General features: G+C 44.1%; 1 protein-coding gene and 1 long non-coding RNA gene across 3 annotated transcripts in view; one reads left to right on the forward strand and one right to left on the reverse strand.

Annotated features, from left to right (window-relative positions):
* The window catches only part of LOC142599223 (uncharacterized), a 554,757-nt gene that overhangs the window by 119,944 nt on the left and 416,882 nt on the right, over window positions 1-17,931 (forward strand). The gene's annotated exons all lie outside the window — the stretch shown is intronic.
* The window catches only part of LOC142599152 (zinc finger SWIM domain-containing protein 6), a 167,560-nt gene that overhangs the window by 48,920 nt on the left and 100,709 nt on the right, over window positions 1-17,931 (reverse strand). For both annotated transcript variants that reach the window (XM_075738877.1, XM_075738879.1), the window contains exon 2: window positions 15,785-16,141. In XM_075738877.1, coding sequence (XP_075594992.1) covers window positions 15,785-16,141 — 357 coding nt within the window. The remainder of the gene's footprint in view (window positions 1-15,784; window positions 16,142-17,931) is intronic.

Genomic DNA, 17,931 nt, shown 5'->3' on the forward strand with positions numbered 1-17,931 from the left:
TGATGTCATCTCCCTGGACTTGTGCAAGGCATGTGACACTGTCCCGCATGACATCCTTGTCTCTAAATTGGAGAGACATGGATTCGATGGATGGACCACTCGGTGGATAAGGGATTGGCTGGATGGTCGCACTCAAAGAGTTGTGGTCAACGGCTCAATGTCCAAGTGGAGAACAGTGACGAGTGGTGTCCCTCAGGGGTCGGTACTGGGACCGGCACTGTTCAACATCTTTGTCGGCAACATGGACAGTGGGATCGAGTGCACCCTCAGCAAGTTTGCTGACGACACCAAGATGTGTGGTGTGGTCGACACGCTGGAGGGAAGGGATGCCATCCAGAGGGACCTTGACAGGCTGGAGAGGTGGGCCCGTGCGAACTACATGAAGTTCAACAAGGCCAAGTGCAAGGTCCTGCACGTGGGTCGGCGCAATCCCAAGCACGACTATAGGCTGGGCGAGGAATGGATTGAGAGCAGCCCCGAGGAGAAGGACTTGGGGGTATTGATTGATGAGAAGCTCAACGTGAGCCAGCAGTGTGCACTTGCAGCCCAGAAAGCCAACCGTGTCCTGGGCTGCATCACAAGAAGTGTGACCAACAGGTCGAGGGAGGTGATCCTGCCCCTCTACTCTGCTCTTGTGAGACCCCACCTGGAGTACTGCATCCAGCTCTGGGGGCCCCAGTACAGGAGAGACATGGAGCTCTTGGAGAGAGTCCAGAGGAGGGCCACAAAGCTGATCAGAGGGCTGGAGCACCTCTCCTATGAGGACAGGCTGAGAGAGTTGGGGTTGTTCAGCCTGGAGAAGAGAAGGCTCTGGGGAGACCTAATTGCAGCCTTCCAGTACCTGAAGGGGGCCTACAGGAAAGATGGTGAGGAACTGTTTATCAGGGAGTGTAGTGACAGGACATGGGGTAATGGGTTTAAGCTGAAGGAGGGTGGATTTAGGTTAGATGTTAGAAAGAAATTCTTTACTGTGAGGGAGGTGAGGCACTGGAACAGGTTGCCCAGAGAGGTTGTGGAGGCCCCCTCCCTGGAAGTGTTCAAGGCCAGGTTAGATGAGGCTTTGGGCAACATGGTCTAGTGGAGGGTGTCCCTGCTCATGGCAGCGGGGTTGGAACTAAATGATCTTTAAGGTCCCTTCCAACCCAAACCATGATTCTATGATTCTATGACTTTGTCAGGGTCTGTGGGTAACTGTGCGTTGTCCGGGTCATAATAAACCATCTCCTGCACAGCTAATTCCCTCAGGTACTAGATACCTCCCTCTGTGGTGGTCCACTTGCTTGGCCGACATACATCATCTTCACTGAAGGAGGGATACCTTTCCCTCATGCTTGACAGGAGTTGCCTCCAGAGGCTGAGGGCTTGTGCCTTCTTCCCAATTGCCTTTGCAATGCCCCCTTCCCTAGACAGGGATCCCAGCTGCTTGGCCTCCCTACCCTCTAATTCCAGGCTACTGGCCCCATTATCCCAGCATCGGAGCAGCCAGGTAATGATGTGCTCCCCTGGAAGGCGGCTGAAATCTTTCTGCATATCTCGCAGCTCACTCAGGGACAGGGATCAGGTGATTACCTCTGGTTCTGGCTCTTCTTCCTGTTCTTGTGATGGTCCCGGTTCATCGTCATCCCTCACTAAGCGAGCCGATTTCTTTGTGTATTTCTTCTTGTGTATAGGGCCAACTGATACTGGTACAGATTGGTTTTTTGGTTCACCTGCAGTGGTTTTTTTGGGGGTTTGTGTAGTTGCCGTGCCTGTTGAGAGGGCTGAGCTATCTGCAGTGCTGGTGGGTGTTTTCTCCCTCTCTTCCCCCGATGGTGCTGCCTACTATCAAGCAGTGTTTGGTAAATAGTGGCCAGGGCCCAGCACAGTAAGCTGTGTCTCCTTGGAATAGCCACAGCATTTTCCTTTTAAATATTCTAACACTTTATCAGGGTCCTGTAGTTGTTTGGGAGTGAAGTTCTAAACCATTGGGGGTGAGAAGGTCTCTAGATACCCGCCCATACTCTTCCACATGCTATGCCAGCCCTGACTATTCAGCCTCAGGGAAGATCCCTGGGTGATATTCTTAAAACACTTTCTTGTAACCCTGAACAAGATTTGAAACACATTCAGAAAACATAATAATAGGAGCATGCTGGCTTGAACATCCCAAGGGTATTCAAAATTCTCAAAAGCTGCTGTGACTAGCCTGAAGGGAAAAGGGGAGGTAAAGGAATGGGAGAAGGTATTCCCCCCCATCTTTCTCATAGATTGGGTGCGACTATTAATCAATTCAAAATGATGTCATCTGAGATACAGGCATGACAGCAAGGCCACATACAAATACCAGCTTAACCTCACGAGCATTGATGTTATCATAAGGTGATATTGCACGGTACAGCAAAATGAGAATCCAGACTCCTGTCCAAAGGTAATAAACAGTGCAAAAAGGAATACATACATACATTAAGGGTTTACATACCACAGGCCTGTGAACAAACAAAACGCCATTGTAACCAATGACTGTTTAAATAATACAATAAATACTTATCACAACTTTGTTTTTAACACACTCTGGTCAGATCTGTCATTATCTCAACCCTTCAAGCCCCACGTTGGGCACCAAAAAGGACTGCCGTGGTTGCAAAGTATTAAATTGCAAATAATTTAAATATTTCATTGCTCTAAAACACAGTGTCGTGGTTTAGCCTCAGCCGGCAGCTGAGTACCACACGACCGCTCGCTCACACACCCGTGCCCCCCTCCCCAGGGATGGGGAGGAAAATGGGAAGACAAAGACAAAGCCTTGTGGGTTGGGATAAGGACAGTTTACTGGGACAGCAAAGGGAGAGGGAAACAATAGCAGCAGTACTTATAATATACAAAACTGGTGATACACAGTGCAGTTTCTCACCCAACAACTGTACAACTCAGACCACACGCTCAGACCCATCCCGAAGCCAGGCATCCTGGAGCCACGTTGCCCCTCCTGGACTAGCTCCTTTTTATGCTGAGCATGACATCACATGGTATGGAATATTCCCTTTGGCTAGTTTGGGTCACCTGTCCTGGCTGTGTCCCATCCCAGCTTCTGGTGAAAGTTAACTCTATCCTACCTGAACCCAGGACACACAGAGAAAAGACATATGAAAAGGCACTATATAAAAGCACCAATATTCAACACGCACACATTTATCCCTCACTGCAATGGAGATTTATCTTTAAATAATCTTGGTATGGCTATTTTTAAGTCATATTAAAAATAGCATAAGATTCCTCAGCTAAGCTTCCCTATTTAGAGAAAAAACAAAATTTTTCCATAACTGTTTACATTTTATCAAAAGCTCATTGGTCAGTTTGCGCTAGAAGGTTAAACACAGCTACCACAGATTCTTTAAACAGAGTTTCTTTACAGGAACAAGGGCACCTGCTGCCCCATGCCAGTAGCGCTGCCCCCACCAAGGCCTCTTCTCCCAGCACAATCCCAAATATACCTTCCCTAAGGGCTCAGCATTGCTATACTTACACCAGCATTATTTTCATTCCAGTGGGTTAGAAGACTATAAAAGCTGAGGACATCAAGCTGAGGGTCTGAGCTGTACAATGCTATTCAGCACAGTACTATAGATACTTCTCACTCAGAACAATTTTTCCTCACAAGATTGTATATAGGCTACACTCAGTATGATAAAAATTTTTAAGGCAGGATGTATAAAGAAATTTCAGTATATATGTAACCAGCACCAGCTCTTACACCACCAGTGGCAGTCTTCAGCAATAGCCATGGACTAACAAGGTATGGAGACAGTGTGTCTGATCAGGCACAAGTCCAAAACCCCTTCACAGCCCTGGCAGCAGCCAGGCCTCCTGGCTGTGCTGCTGGGGAAGCCTCAGCTCCCACTGCCCATGTCACTCTTGTTTTGGGGTCAAGACACTACCATCTCCACATCTCTCAACCAGACACTTTTCAAGATCACTACATTCACTTACAGTCAGGTGAACGCTGATTGACCTAGTCTGCTTCCTCTCCCATTAGCACAAACACATCACTCGAGCAACAGATAAGATTTCTACACTGACAATTTTCTTCTCAAGACATGGGACCAGATGAGTAGACAAGAAACTATCTGAACAAACAACAGGACTGCAGGAGGGAGCTGCCTTAAGAGCTGCGAGATGAAGCCCTAGCAATAGCCAGCAAGAAGTCTCAGGCTCAACACCAGGTAGATCTGAAGGGTCAACCCAAAGGCAGCGACTTCACTTGGGGTGCAGTGCAGCCTTGAACAGGTGGATGTTCAGTGGATGGACAGTTTGGCTGCTGAACATGGGCAGCCCTGAATTTAACCTCTGCAATACAGTTAGGTACCAAGACCAAATCCCTTTCCCCACTTGTAAACTGGGGATAATTATTACCTATACACTTTAGAGGTGTGTCATGAGGATAAATTAGTTCCCATTTTAACTATTAAATTGAAAAGCACTGTGTAATTATAGTAAAACTTGTAATTAAACTGTGTTAGTTTATAGATACTAACTTATTAATTTCTGTCGTGGTTTAACCCCAGCCAGTAAGTGAACACTATGCAGCCATTCAGTCACTCCTCCCCCTTGAGGGAATAGGGAGGAGAATGGAAAAAAAACCAAACTTGTGGGTTGACATAAAGACAGTTTAATAGAAAAACAATAAACTCAATAACAACAATAAACACAAGTGATGCACAAATGCAATTGCTCACCACATGTGAAAGGAAAATAAAACAATCCAATGCCATGTCTGTTTCTGAGCAGCGATTCTGCCTCCTGGCTAGCTTCCCCAGTTATATATGGAGCATGATGTTATAAGGTAGGGAATATCCCTTTGGCCAGTCTGGGTCAGCTCTCCTGGCTATGCTCTCCCAGCTTCTTGTGCACCTGGCAGGGTGTGAGAAGCTGAAAAGTCCTTGACTTAGCGTAGACACAACTACTACCTAGCAACAACTAGAAATATCAGTGTGTTATCAACATTATTCTCATACTAAATCCAAAACACAGCACTATACCAGCTACTAGAAAGAAAAATTAACTCTGTCTCAGCTGAAAACAGGACAATCTCCCTCCTGTCAACCTCTGGCTTTGTTAACTTGTTATGACTGGTCTTTGAAATAGGTTTCACATCATGTACTTAGAATTAAATAAAGTATTTATACTCACTAAATTGCAACCTTATCAAAGCAGGAATACCATGCACAATTGTAACACTGAACACTTAAAATTTGAAAACAGGGTAACAGCCTTTTATATTTATGGTCATAACAGGTTACACGTTAAATATAATCAACTCCCAAGTTCTAAGAAGCAGCAGCATTTAAAAAAAAAATTAAACACTTTAATAATTTACATAGCAATTTTCAGAGCAACTGCTTTCAAAATGAGCAAGCGCATTCAAGAACTGATATCATATGGAGAACTTAACCTCAAAAAGTAAATAAAAGCAAAACAAGGGGCTTGGACTAAAATAGGCTAAGAATAGCCTATATCACAAACTACTCGTGAGCAGATCAACAGTAAATTTTGGTTAAAATAACAACAGAATGTAGTATCTTCAAGGTAAACGGCTTCCCTGGTCCTTATTTCTGAGGTATCAGAAGAGTTGAATCTTCAAATGAAACCATGCCAGATTACTCACTCAGCCATACTGAATTTTCTGAACTCCATTTTACAAAACTCTTATGAATTTAAGTATAAAATGAACTGTAGATCAGTTAATTTGTATTAATGCTGCCATGGGATGACACTTAATTAGAAAAAGATATGGAAAAACAATTGCAATTAAAAAGCACGAGCACTATGCAAAGATTGAATGGTCCCAGCTAGAAACCAATACTGCTGTATGCTGATTCACAACATAATAGTCATTGATTTTATAAACTTAAGTGTGCTCAGAATTATTCTAAGCAGTAATTATATAGAAACAAAGATCATAAAATTAATGATTCAAAAATATTATGCCTTTGATTCCCCAAATGATTCAAAGTTTAGACAGAAGTCACTTCATCTTGTATTTAATTTCAAAACTCTTGGGTGAAATATAACACCCGTTCAGCAGTGCACAGCATCAAAGAAAAACAGCAACTGCTGTGAAGCAGCCAGTGCTAATAAAAAAAACGTAAAGACAGGACAGGCTATGCTAAGTTGCTGAGAACAGTTAATAAACACCCAACAAATTTTTAACTTCCAATAAATTCTTTCCCTTCCATCTGCACATACAGCAAAATACATAAACTTATCTGCGGACAATATCTAACCTCTCCTGCTAAAATCCCAGTCCCACAAACATTATATAGTAATAAGTTTCAAAGTCTACTTGTGCGAGGCAGTTAAACTTCCTTATCAGTACAGACTAGCATGCAAACAAAAAAAACTCACTATTTTCTATATAACAAGTTTTATTTTAATGATTAATATATCTGCAAAAACCTTTCCTAAAAATCCAAATTTCATAAAATGCTTTTCATATTATTTTGCAGCTATCAGTCTTTCATTTCATTTTACATCGTACTACTTATTTACCTCTAATTTGGTTTCTGAAATTTCTCTATTTTTGACTAGCCTTGTTACTACTTCCTTCTCAAATCCAATTCACTAAACTCTCATACTAAGCATTGGAACGCTTTACTTTTATCCTTCTTGAAAGGAAACCCACCTGCCATTTCTTATGTTATTTCTCTTGCAACTAGCCTCTCAATCAGTTTTATTAGTTTAAGCAGGTGACATGGTTTAGCCCCAGCCAACAGCTGAGCACCACCCAGCCACTTGCTCACCCCTCCCCCAGCGGGATGTGGAGGAGAACGGAAAAACAACGGCAAAGCCTCGGGGGTTGGGATAAGGGCAGTTTACTGGGACAGCAAGGGAGAGGGAAAACAATCAACAACAGTGCTCATAACAGATATTCACAATGGGTGATAACAGAACAATTTACCTATCCAGGGCCAACACCCACCAGATACTCAGCCAGTCCCAGAGCCACGCTGAACCTGCCCCTGCCCGACTAGCCCCCTTTTATGGTGAGCATGACATCACATGGTATGGAATAGCCCCCTGGCCAGCTTGGCTCACCTGTTGTGTTGGTTTTGCGTGGCAAGGTTTTGGTAGCAGGGGGGCTACAGGGGTGGCTTCTGTGAGAAGCTGCTAGAAGCTTCCCCTGTGTCTGATAGAGCCAATGCCAGCCGGCTCCAAGACAGACCCGCCGCTGGCCAAGGCCAAGCCAATCAGCGCCTCTGTGATAACATATTTAAGAAAGACAAAAACAGTTAGAGAGCGCTTTTGCAGCCAGAGAGAGGAGTGAGAAGATGTAAGAACATCTGCAGACACCAAGGTCAGTGCAGAAGGAGGGGGAGGAGGTGCTCCAGGCACCGGAGCAGAGATCTCCCTGCAGCCCCTGGAGAAGACCATGGTGAGGCAGGCTGTCCCCCTGCAGCCCATGGAGGGAGGATGAGGGGGTGTAGAGATTCCACCTGCAGCCTGTGGAGGACCCCACACCAGAGCAGGTGGAGGCATCTGAAGGAGGCTGTGACCCCGTGGGAAGCCTGAGCTAGAGCAAGCTCCTGGCAGGACCTGTGGATCCGTGGAGAGAGGAGCCCATGCCAGAGCAGGTTTGCTGGCAGGACTTGTGACCCCGTGGGGGACCCACACTGGAGCAGTTTGCTCCTGAAGGTCTGCACCCCGTGGAGGAGACTCACGTTGGAGAAGGCCGTGAAGGACTGTCTCCCGTGAGAGGGACCCCACACTGGAGCGGGGGAACGATGAGAGGAGTCCTCCCCCTGAGGATGAAGAAGCGGCAGAAACACTGCGTGATGAACTGACCGTAACCCCCACTCCCTGTCCCCCTGTGCTGCTGAGGGGGGGATGGAGGTTGAAGCCAGGAGTGAAGTTGAGCCTGGGAAGATGGGAGGGGTGGGGGGAGGTGTTTTTAAGATTTGGTTTTATTTCTCATTCCTCTACTCTGTTTTGCTTAGTAATAAATAAGATGAATTCCCTCTCTAAGTTCGGTCTGTTTTGCTCGTGATGATAATTAGAGAATGATCTCTCCCTGTCCTTATCTCGACCCGTAAGTTTTCTTTTTCATTGTACCTTTTCTCCCCTGTCTAATGAAAGAGGGGAGTGATAGAGCAGCTCTGGTGGGCACCTGGCCCTCAGCCAGGGTCAACCCACCACACCTGTCCTGGCTCCTTGTGAAATTAACTCTATCCTTGCCAGAACTAGGACAGCAGGGACATATAAAAGATTCCATCATTTTTTAAATATAATTTATCTTTAATGTTAAATGTTCCCTTTTCTAGTAGATTGGCAATACACTGTATTGTGTTGTTCAGCCCTACCCTACAATTTCCCACTAAAAACCCCACCGTTCCAGCTAAATACCCTAGGTTCAGATTAACACGTATTCATTGTTATCTCCAGATCACCCTTTGGAACTTACAATACAGGAACAGCACTAGATATTCTGAAACTTTCTTTCAAAGCAAATATGAATTTTGTTTTTATAGATGTTTTCTTTTCAAATGCCTCCACCAGCACTCCTAATACACGTTACAGATTAATGTTTGCAGAGGATGTATCTAACACTGCCTGGAAAATTAGAGAAACAACTACCTGGGCACCTCTGCTTCTGAGAAGACAAATGTACATAAACCCCTTTTTCTCCCAGTTCTTCCCTGTTAAATTTGAGTTCACCTGCATATAGTTTTGTATCTAATCAGAGAATGGGAGAAAGTGTGAAGACATCCATATGGCTTTCTAAAGAGAGACATAACAGCAGCACTAAACACTAAGGAAAGAAACAGTACACCTTAAAAGGAAAAAATTAAATTGATTTGCTAGGCTATCTTTATACCAGTAAGAGGCAGACCCTTCTTCAATACGCGTATAATGAAAAATCAATGCATATTAATCTCATATCAGCAAACAGAGCTTCCCCCCAATCTTGCAGTTACTTTCCTATTTCCACTCAAATTCTCAGGAACATAGTTTGATCTTGCAACCAATTTAAGTGAAAATTTCATATCTAAGACACAACGGACCCAAAGCTGACAAATGCAGCTGATAATCTGTCATCCTGACTGTTCTCTTCCTAGCCTTACACACCTGCCAGCTTCCTCTGCTATGATGGTACAAAAGTTAATGGGGGGGGAAGCCTCAGCTAAGCAGGATTCAAATCTACATCCAGCTTTCCAAGTCAGTATCCCCAAATTGAAACCCAATGTGAAGCCAACAGTTATGCAGCACAGAATTCAGGGTATCAGTATGAATACCTACTATTGTCTTCAGTACAGAAGATTAGACCCCACAGATGAGACAGATCTCCAGTTTTGAAATCATCAGAAACATGTACAGCTGTAGCACTGTCACATGAGAAAAGCAGAACACAAGAAATCTTCTCAAATGTAAGAGGTGCTTTTATGCCTTAAAAACATGCAAAACCCTCTTTGTAATGTAATCACCACCAAGTGAAAATTAACATGGCAAATACAGAAGATTTCCAATAAATCACTCAGCTCTCCTAAAGTTAGTGAATAGACAACATTCCCGTGCTTCTATCAATATCCCCTTATTTTTTCCTGCAGTGATGCTCAGTCATGAAGCAAGAAAGGATATTGCATCACTTGTACACACTGAGGAACTTAAAAGGATTTGTCATTTCAAATCCCATGACATCAATGTATGTCACTTCACTAATTCCCCCAGTAACCTCCTTCACAAGGAAGGTGGCCAAAGCCAGCCATCAAATACTGCTTAAGGTAATTCTGAGTAAATAATTACCCAATTCACCTTTTGTGAAAGGAAAGTACTGCAGAGTTATTCCATCTCCCTAGACTGCTGTGGTCAGAGATCTTCAAAGCCCCAGAGCGCTGTGAACAGGGCAAGCAAACAGGGCATGGCATGTCAGCCAGAGCATGGTATGGCAGTTTGCATGGCAGTTACAAGCAGGGAGCGCCCTGTAACCTGCTTGTAGGTCCACAGCCCAGGGAAGTGCTCTAGGTCTCTGTCAAAATGGTGGGCACTTGCCTCAGAGCTAAAACAAGTGTTCCTACAGAGAACATCTCCCCTGAGATGTCTGATGCATTCATCCAGACAGAACTGGTAAAGAAGGAGACTTCAGTACAGGCAGAAGGTTACAGTAAGTGCCCAGACCCTTCTCCTGGTAAAAAGGTAAGTACCTGTATAAGGCATGCATAGGTTGATGATCTGTTGTATCAGATGGCTGAGTTACAGGAAACAGTTAAAAGACTGTGCAGTATTAAAGGAGCAGAGACAGATAGATAGGTGAACTCTACTTCAGTCTTCACCCTCCAGCTTCACAACCAAAACCAGATATGAAGCCCTAACAGCTGTAGACACCCATGAGAAAGATGTGCAAGGAGAAACTATACCAGCAGCACACAGTAGATGATACCATAAAAGGAAACAATGAGTGCTTGTAGTGGGTGACTCTCTGGTAAGGGGCACTGAGGCACCCATCTACAAACCTGACAGGGAGTCACGAAAGGTATGCTGCCTTCCAGGAGCTAGGGTTCGAGATGTTGCCAAGAGGGTGCCACAACTTGTCAAGAGCACAGACTACTATCCACTGCTACTCTTTTATGTGAGCATGAATGACACTGCAAGACAGAACCTGGACAGAATCAAGGAAAACTATAAAGCCCTGGGGGTGCAAGTGAAAAACATTGGTGCCCAAGTTAGCTTTTCCTCCATTCTACCAGTTGGAGGGAAGGGGGCAGCCAGACATAGACGTATAATGCATATCAACTCCTGGCTACGTGGCTGGTGCCATTGCGAGAGTTTTGGCTTTTATGACAATGAGAAATTCTTTGACTATAGCCTGTTAGGGAGGGATGGGATCCACCTGTCTAGAAGAGGCAAGGGAATCTTTGGCAGCAGGCTGGCCAACTTGATGAAGCAGGCTTTAAACTGAAGGACTGAGGGGGTGGGGGTCCAAAGTGGCAATGCTCATGCCATCACATCCAACTGGGGAATAAGCCAGGCTGACCAAAGCAGCAACAAATATTCCTTAGCTGCCTCCCAAGATGAGAACCAGAAAGACAAACAACCTCAAGCATTTATATGGCTATGGTGGATCCAACCTGCATGCTCAATTACCTCTCTGAAACACCTGTACACCAATGCACGCAGCATGGGGAATAACCAGGAAGAACTAGAGATCTGTGTGCAGTCGCAGGGCCATGATCTCATTGCAATTACAGAGACATGGTGGGATAGCTCGCATGACTGGAATGCTGTCATGGATGGCTGCGTACTTTTTAGGAAAGACAGGCCAGCAAGGCGAGGTGGTGGAGTTGCTCTTTATGTGAGAGAACAACTGGAATGTATTGAGCTCCGCCTAGGGGTGGATGAAGAATGAGTCAAGAGCTTATGGGTAAGAATGAAGGGGCAGGCTAATATGGGTGACACTGTTGTGGGTGTTTACTACAGGCCACCTGATCAGGAAGAGGAAGTCAATGAGGCCTTCTACAGACAGCTGGAAGTAGCCTCACAATCGCAGGCCCTGGACCTCATGGGGGACTTCAACCACCCTGATATTTGCTGGAAAAGAAAAACGGCCAAGCATGCACAGTCCAGGAGGTTCCTGCAGAGCATTGATGACAACTTTTTGACACAGGTGGTGGATGTGAAAGTTGGGGGCAGCCTTGGCTGCAGTGACCATGAGATGGTGGAGTTCGGGATCCTGCGTGGAAGGAGCAGGGCAGTAAGTAGGACTACAACCCCAGACTTCAGGAGAGCTAACTGTGGCCTCTTCAAAGACCTGCTTGGGACAATCCCATGGGTTAGGGCTCTAGAAGGCAAGGGGGTCCAAGAGAGCTGGTCAATATTCAAGCACCACTTCCTCTGAGCTCAAGATCGGGGCATCTCAAAGAACAGAAAGACAAGCAAAGGAGGCAGGGGACCTGCATGGATGAGCAAGGAGCTTCTGGAAAAACTCAAAGGAAAGAAGGAAGTTTACAGAATGTGGCAAAAGGGACCGGCCACTTGGGAGGAATATAGGAATGTAGATAGAGTATGCAGGGATGCAACAAGGAAGGCTAAGGCCCATTTGGAATTAAATCTGGCAGAGGAAGTCAAGGACAACAAGGAGGGCTGCTTCAAGTACATCAACAGCAAAAGGATGACTAGGGAAAATGTGGGCCCACTGCTGAATGAGGTGGGTGCCCTGGTGATGGAGGATACAGAGAAGATGGAGTTACTGAATGCCTTCTTTGCTTCAGTCTTGACAGCTAAGGCTGGCCCTCAGGAATCCCACACCCTGGAGGGAAGAAAGAAAGTCTGGAGAAAGGAAGACCTTCCCTTGGTTGAGGAGGATCGGGTTAGAGAACATCTAGGCGATCTTGACATCCACAAATCCTTGGGCCCTGATGGGATGCACCCACAAGTGCTCAGGGAGCTGACAGATGTTACTGCTAGGCTGCTCTCCATCTTTGAAAGGTCATGGAGAACAGGAGAGGTGCCTGAGGACTGGAGGGAAGCCAATGTCACTCCAGTCTTCAAAAAGGGCAGGAAGGAGGACCCAGGAAACTACAGGCCAGTCAGCCTCACCTCCATCCCTGGAAAGGTGATGGAACAGCTCATTCTGGGGGTCATCAATAAGCATGTGGAGGAAAAGAAGGGTATTGGGAGCGGTCAACATGGATTCACCAAGGGGAAATCATGCCTGACCAATCTGATAGCCTTCTATGATGGCATGACCAGCTGGGTGGATGAGGGGAGAGCAGTGGATGTTGTCTACCTTGACTTCAGCAAGGCTTTTGACACTAGCTCCCATAACATCCTCATAGGCAAGCTTAGGAAGTGTGGGTTGGATGAGTGGACAGTGAGGTGGGCTGAGAACTGGCTGAATGGCAGAGCTCAGAGGGTTGTGATAAGCGGTGCAGAGTCTAGCTGGAGGCCTGTAGCTAGTGGTGTGCCCCAGGGGTCAGTGCTTGGTCTGGTCTTGTTCAACATATTCATCAATGACCTGGACGAGGGGACAGAGTGTACCCTCAGCAAATTCGCTGATGATACTGAACTGGGAGGAGTGGCCGATACACCAGAAGGCTGCGCTGCCATTCAGCGAGACCTGGACAGGCTAGAGAGTTGGGTGGAGAGGAACCATATGAAATTCAAGAAGGGCAAGTGTAGGGTCCTGCACCTAGGGAGGAATAACCCCAAGCACCAGTACAGGTTAGGGGTTGACCTGCTGGGAAGCAGCGCTGCAGAGAAGGACCTGGGAGTCCTGGTGGACAACAAGCTCTCCATGAGCCAGCAGTGTGCCCTCGTGGCCAAGGCGGCCAGTGGTATCCTGGGGTGCATTAAGAAGAGTGTGGCCAGCAGGTCGAGGGAGGTTATCCTCCCCCTCTACTCTGCCCTGGTGAGGCCACATCTGGAGTACTGTGTCCATTTCTGGGCTCCCCAGTTCAAGAAAGACAGGGAACTACTGGGGAGAGTCCAGTGGAGGGCTACAAAGATGATTAGGGGACTTGAACATCTCTCGTATGAGGAAAGGCTGAGAGAGCTGGGTCTGTTTACCCTGGAGAAGAGAAGACTGAGAGGGGATCTAATTAATGCTTATACATATCTAAAGGGTGGATACCTAGAGGAAGGGGCCAGACTCATTTCAGTGGTGCCTAGTGACAGGACAAGGGGCAATGGGCACAAACTGGAACACAGGAAGTTCCATCTGAACATGAGGAAAAACCTCTTTATTTTGAGGCTGACAGAGCACTGGACCAGGTTGCCCAGAGAGGTTGTGGAGTCTCCTTCTCTGGAGATATTCAAAACCCGCCTGGACGCGATCCTGTGCAACCTGCTCTAGGTGATCCTGCTCTAGCAGGAGGGTTGGACTAGATGATCTCCAGAGGTCTCTTCCAACCCTTACCATTTTGTGATTCTTATGTAACAATAAGTAATATTCAAGAGCTGATTCTTTTTTGGCTATTGCTAGAAATATATGAAAACCAGAATTAGCACAGCTATGACAAGAGGTAAAAAAAAAAAGTTTTATATTAACAACCCTGGAATTAAAACACCTCTAGGTAACATTGAAGAGAATTTCCTCATCCAAGTCCATATTCAGGACTTTCCTTTAATCAAAGCTGTTTCTGTTGTTTCTGTGCCAGGTCTCCTCTTGCTTCAGAAAGTTGAACCTCACTAAACCAATGTTTGAAGAGGTATCATATTGAACACTGCTTGAAGGCACAGGTAAGTAAGATGAAAAACTTCCTTACATAAAGCTTGCTTATAAAAAGTAAGAGAGGTCTACAAGACAGTTTTTTATTACAAACTGAGCACTTGCAACACATGAGATATGACAGTGAATGGTGATCTTATGTTCAGCCACCTATGCTATTAGAACCAGGGGTAGATTTCTTCTGGTTACTTTTTTATTTCTCATTTAAGGAATTTGATTAAAGATCAAAGTAAGAGAATTACAGTATGAATACCAGAAGAACACTCACTTGCTATACAATCAGAGGAACTAACTTTTTCCTTAAAAGTATCCTTGAATGTTTAACATCGTAAACATATCTTAAAAAAATAAAATAAAAACATAATCAGACCATGGTTTCACAGGAGTCAGAGGAAGATCAGGAGACTATAAATCCTCTTTTGTAACCCAGCTTTCTTTGGTAATAACAGCTTATTTTCTTGTGCTGCCTGGATTTTCTACTTCAGTTTTGGTTTTTTTTGTGTGTGTGAGATTTATTTGGTTTTTGGGGTTTTTTTAATACCAACAGTCAATAAAAGACATACTGCAGTCTCATTTACTAGGAAAACAGCAACATGTAGAAAGACAAACATTTTAGTTTTGTGGATCTTTAACTACCCTAGTCAAACACGTTGTGAAATTTTGTAATTGATCAACAACTTAGTTTTTTTGTTTCCTATTCTTTTTGCTATTTGAGCCGATATAAACATTAAATATCTCTAAAAATACTTTAAATACTAATGAGTAAAGAGATATTTTGAATAATAAGGAAATAGCTGACAAAGATCAACATGCCTGTGATTAGTATAATTACTATATTGATGAAGTTTAAGCACTCTCTCTCTGCAACACCCTTTCTGTCATTTCTCCTCTTACATTAGCCATAACAACCATCATATATCCTTCCTTTCCCACCCTTGCCTTCCCCTTTTCTAATCACCCTTGACTGTTTTAGTCTTCTCTGCACTACTGGCATACTCACCATAATTCTTCCTTCTCCTTAATTCCTTATGTTCAGGCTATTACCAACTCTCACGTGATAGATGCCTTCAGCTTACAACATCTGAGCATCTTCCTCTATTCCTTCATGTCCTACATCTGCTTTAGCTTCCCTTTCCACTGGCACTAGGCAGCTCTGCAAACTACCTTCTCATTAGGTCCCACAACTAGAGCAATTGCCTTGCCTCTGGCCACATCGTCATAGTCCTCAAAGGGAAAGAGCAGCACTGCTCACAAAATTAACTTTGCAGCACTGCCTGCCTGGGCCTGTCAGGGTCACCAGAAGGAGAGGGGCTAGGCTGCAGAAGAGCCCTGTTATCAGAAAGACTCTCTTCTTTTGTTCCACCTACTCTCTATCTAACAAACTTTTTGGAAAAGAGAAGAGACACATATTACTTCCTAAACATCTTAAAGCAAAGGTTCAATAACAGAATCCTCTTTAGTAAACACCATAAAAATCACAAAATAATTCAGGTTGGAAGGGACCTCAGGAGGTCATGCTCCTGAATGTCACAAAAAAGCTCAAAACCAAAGAGGGAATGAAACAAAGGGAAGAACAAGTATCAAACTTACCATGGACTTGACTGATTTCTGAATTCTGAGAAAGAATTTCATCTGCTAATTTTTGAGCAGTTGGCAAAACTTCTGTGTGGTGCACTGTAATCAAATACTGTACAAATTTTTGTAGTTGGTCTCTGTTCATTTGAAAGAGTGTCTCTGAAATGGGAAGATGCAGTTTGACCTGATCTGGCTTGCGGATCCGGTATAAAGAGAGTGCCACAACATGGGCACAGTAAAATATGTCCTTGTTTCCACAGCTACAGGTCACTGAGGTAATCTTGCAACGATCAAAGCTGATAGCTACATTGCAAACAGTTTCTGGCTCCGATTGCATTGCAGGCTCTGTCACTGTGCCACTCAAGTGGAAACCTGTGAAGGAGAAAAAAAAAAAGAGAGAGCTTACATTAAGTAAAATACCATACCTAATTATCAATAACCTTTCATTAAACAAATAAAAGTCATCATCTGTTTTTGAGAACTGATCTATCTTAAAGAACTTGCTTTAATTACAAATATGATGAATCCTTTCTTTTGTACATACCCTTTTCATCTCCAATAAAATCAAAAGGAAGGAAAGAGCTAGTTTATAAACTCTCTGCTATTCTATCACAACATTCATAAGATTCTGATAGTAAGAAAAACATTTATTTGGTAAACAATAGCTGCAGAAGCAGAGCTGCATCCAATTAAAACCAACACGAAACTCCCAGTAGCTCAGCAAGTTGGCAGCAATTTTCCAAACTCCACACCAGGGAGCCTGCACCTACCAGCAAATTTAACCATTCTCTCAATAAGTAAGAAGGAAGTAGTGCACTCTAGTGGCACCAACCCAGGTCCTAATCTCAACTCTGTCACTGATTCACTGACACAAGTAACCTCTTTGCTTTCACTTCTCCCACCACTGAGCTGATGCTAAAGCTCACCTTCAACTCAAGCAATCTGGTAGGGCAGCTGTAGTTGTGTAGCTATTTGGAGATGAAAAATGCTGCAGTTATCAATACAGAGGATATTAGATTTATAATACTGAAATGAGACATGCATGCACCATTTCAGAAGTCCGCATTTCCGCTTGGCACAATAAAGCACAAGGCAAAAAGATCTGTTCCTTATAAGAAGGTATGGTATACCATAAGAAAGATGTTCACTTCAGCCACTACTCGACAAAGCACAATGTTGAACCAAGGTCTCAAATTCTATTCTCTGAATATCAGATCTAAACCCATCTCCATTTTCCCCAATACAAAGACCCAAGTTTGGCTCTCAGTACTTTATCATTACAGAATTTGGATGTTTCTTTTGGATTTTATGTAAACATGACATTGATTTTTGGCTCAAGCATTAAGTCAGAGGTATACATAGAGAGCAATACAAACAAATTTCATATGCTATATCAGTATTAAACTTGAACAGACTGTGCATATAAAATCTGGAATAGATACTACAAGTAAGGTGTTATACATTAACTATTTATAATAGAAATAATATAAAACCACACTTCCTCAAAGTCCAAAACTTATTTAGTATTCTTGAAATATAATAAAAGTGTGTTGTAGGAAGCAGTATCACATGAAAATTAGGTTGAAAAAATATATATACATAGCTCTAATCCAAAATGTTCTATCTCCAATTGTTTTTAAAAGCTCTTCGAGCTACAGGAAATGAAGAGGAAAATCTCTCATTTCTTCCATTTGTTTATGCTGCACATTTCAGAGCAGGTTGTGCAGTCAGCATCACTGTTTGGATTATGTTCAACTGCAGTACTCTGATACTCTACCCTGAAGAAAATCATACACCCCTCCCCCTCAATTTTGCAAGAGGATGTTTACCAGTTAAAGTAGTTGGAGTTGAAGCTGAAGAGGCAGTAAGTTGTAAAGTGCACAGAGAGGAGGGGGGGAGGATGAAGAAGCCCTGGCACGTCATATTCTTGCTCTTGGCTCCACTCAACACTTATACAGAGAAGGGGAAGGGAACTGCCCCTTGAATCATGAACTCTATCTTTCCTTTTGGGTTGTAAGTAGTCATGGCACATTCCCATGAGTGCCCTCTCAAAAAAAAAAGAGGCTTTGTTAAAACTTGGCCAGCTCTATTTCAGGTTAATTCCCAGTAAACAAGAGTTAGATTAGTAGTCTCAAAAGAAACTGTACAGGAGATTGTTTTGG

This window comes from Balearica regulorum, chromosome W (genome assembly GCF_011004875.1).
Source record: "Balearica regulorum gibbericeps isolate bBalReg1 chromosome W, bBalReg1.pri, whole genome shotgun sequence".
NCBI classification, from domain to species: domain Eukaryota; kingdom Metazoa; phylum Chordata; class Aves; order Gruiformes; family Gruidae; genus Balearica; species Balearica regulorum.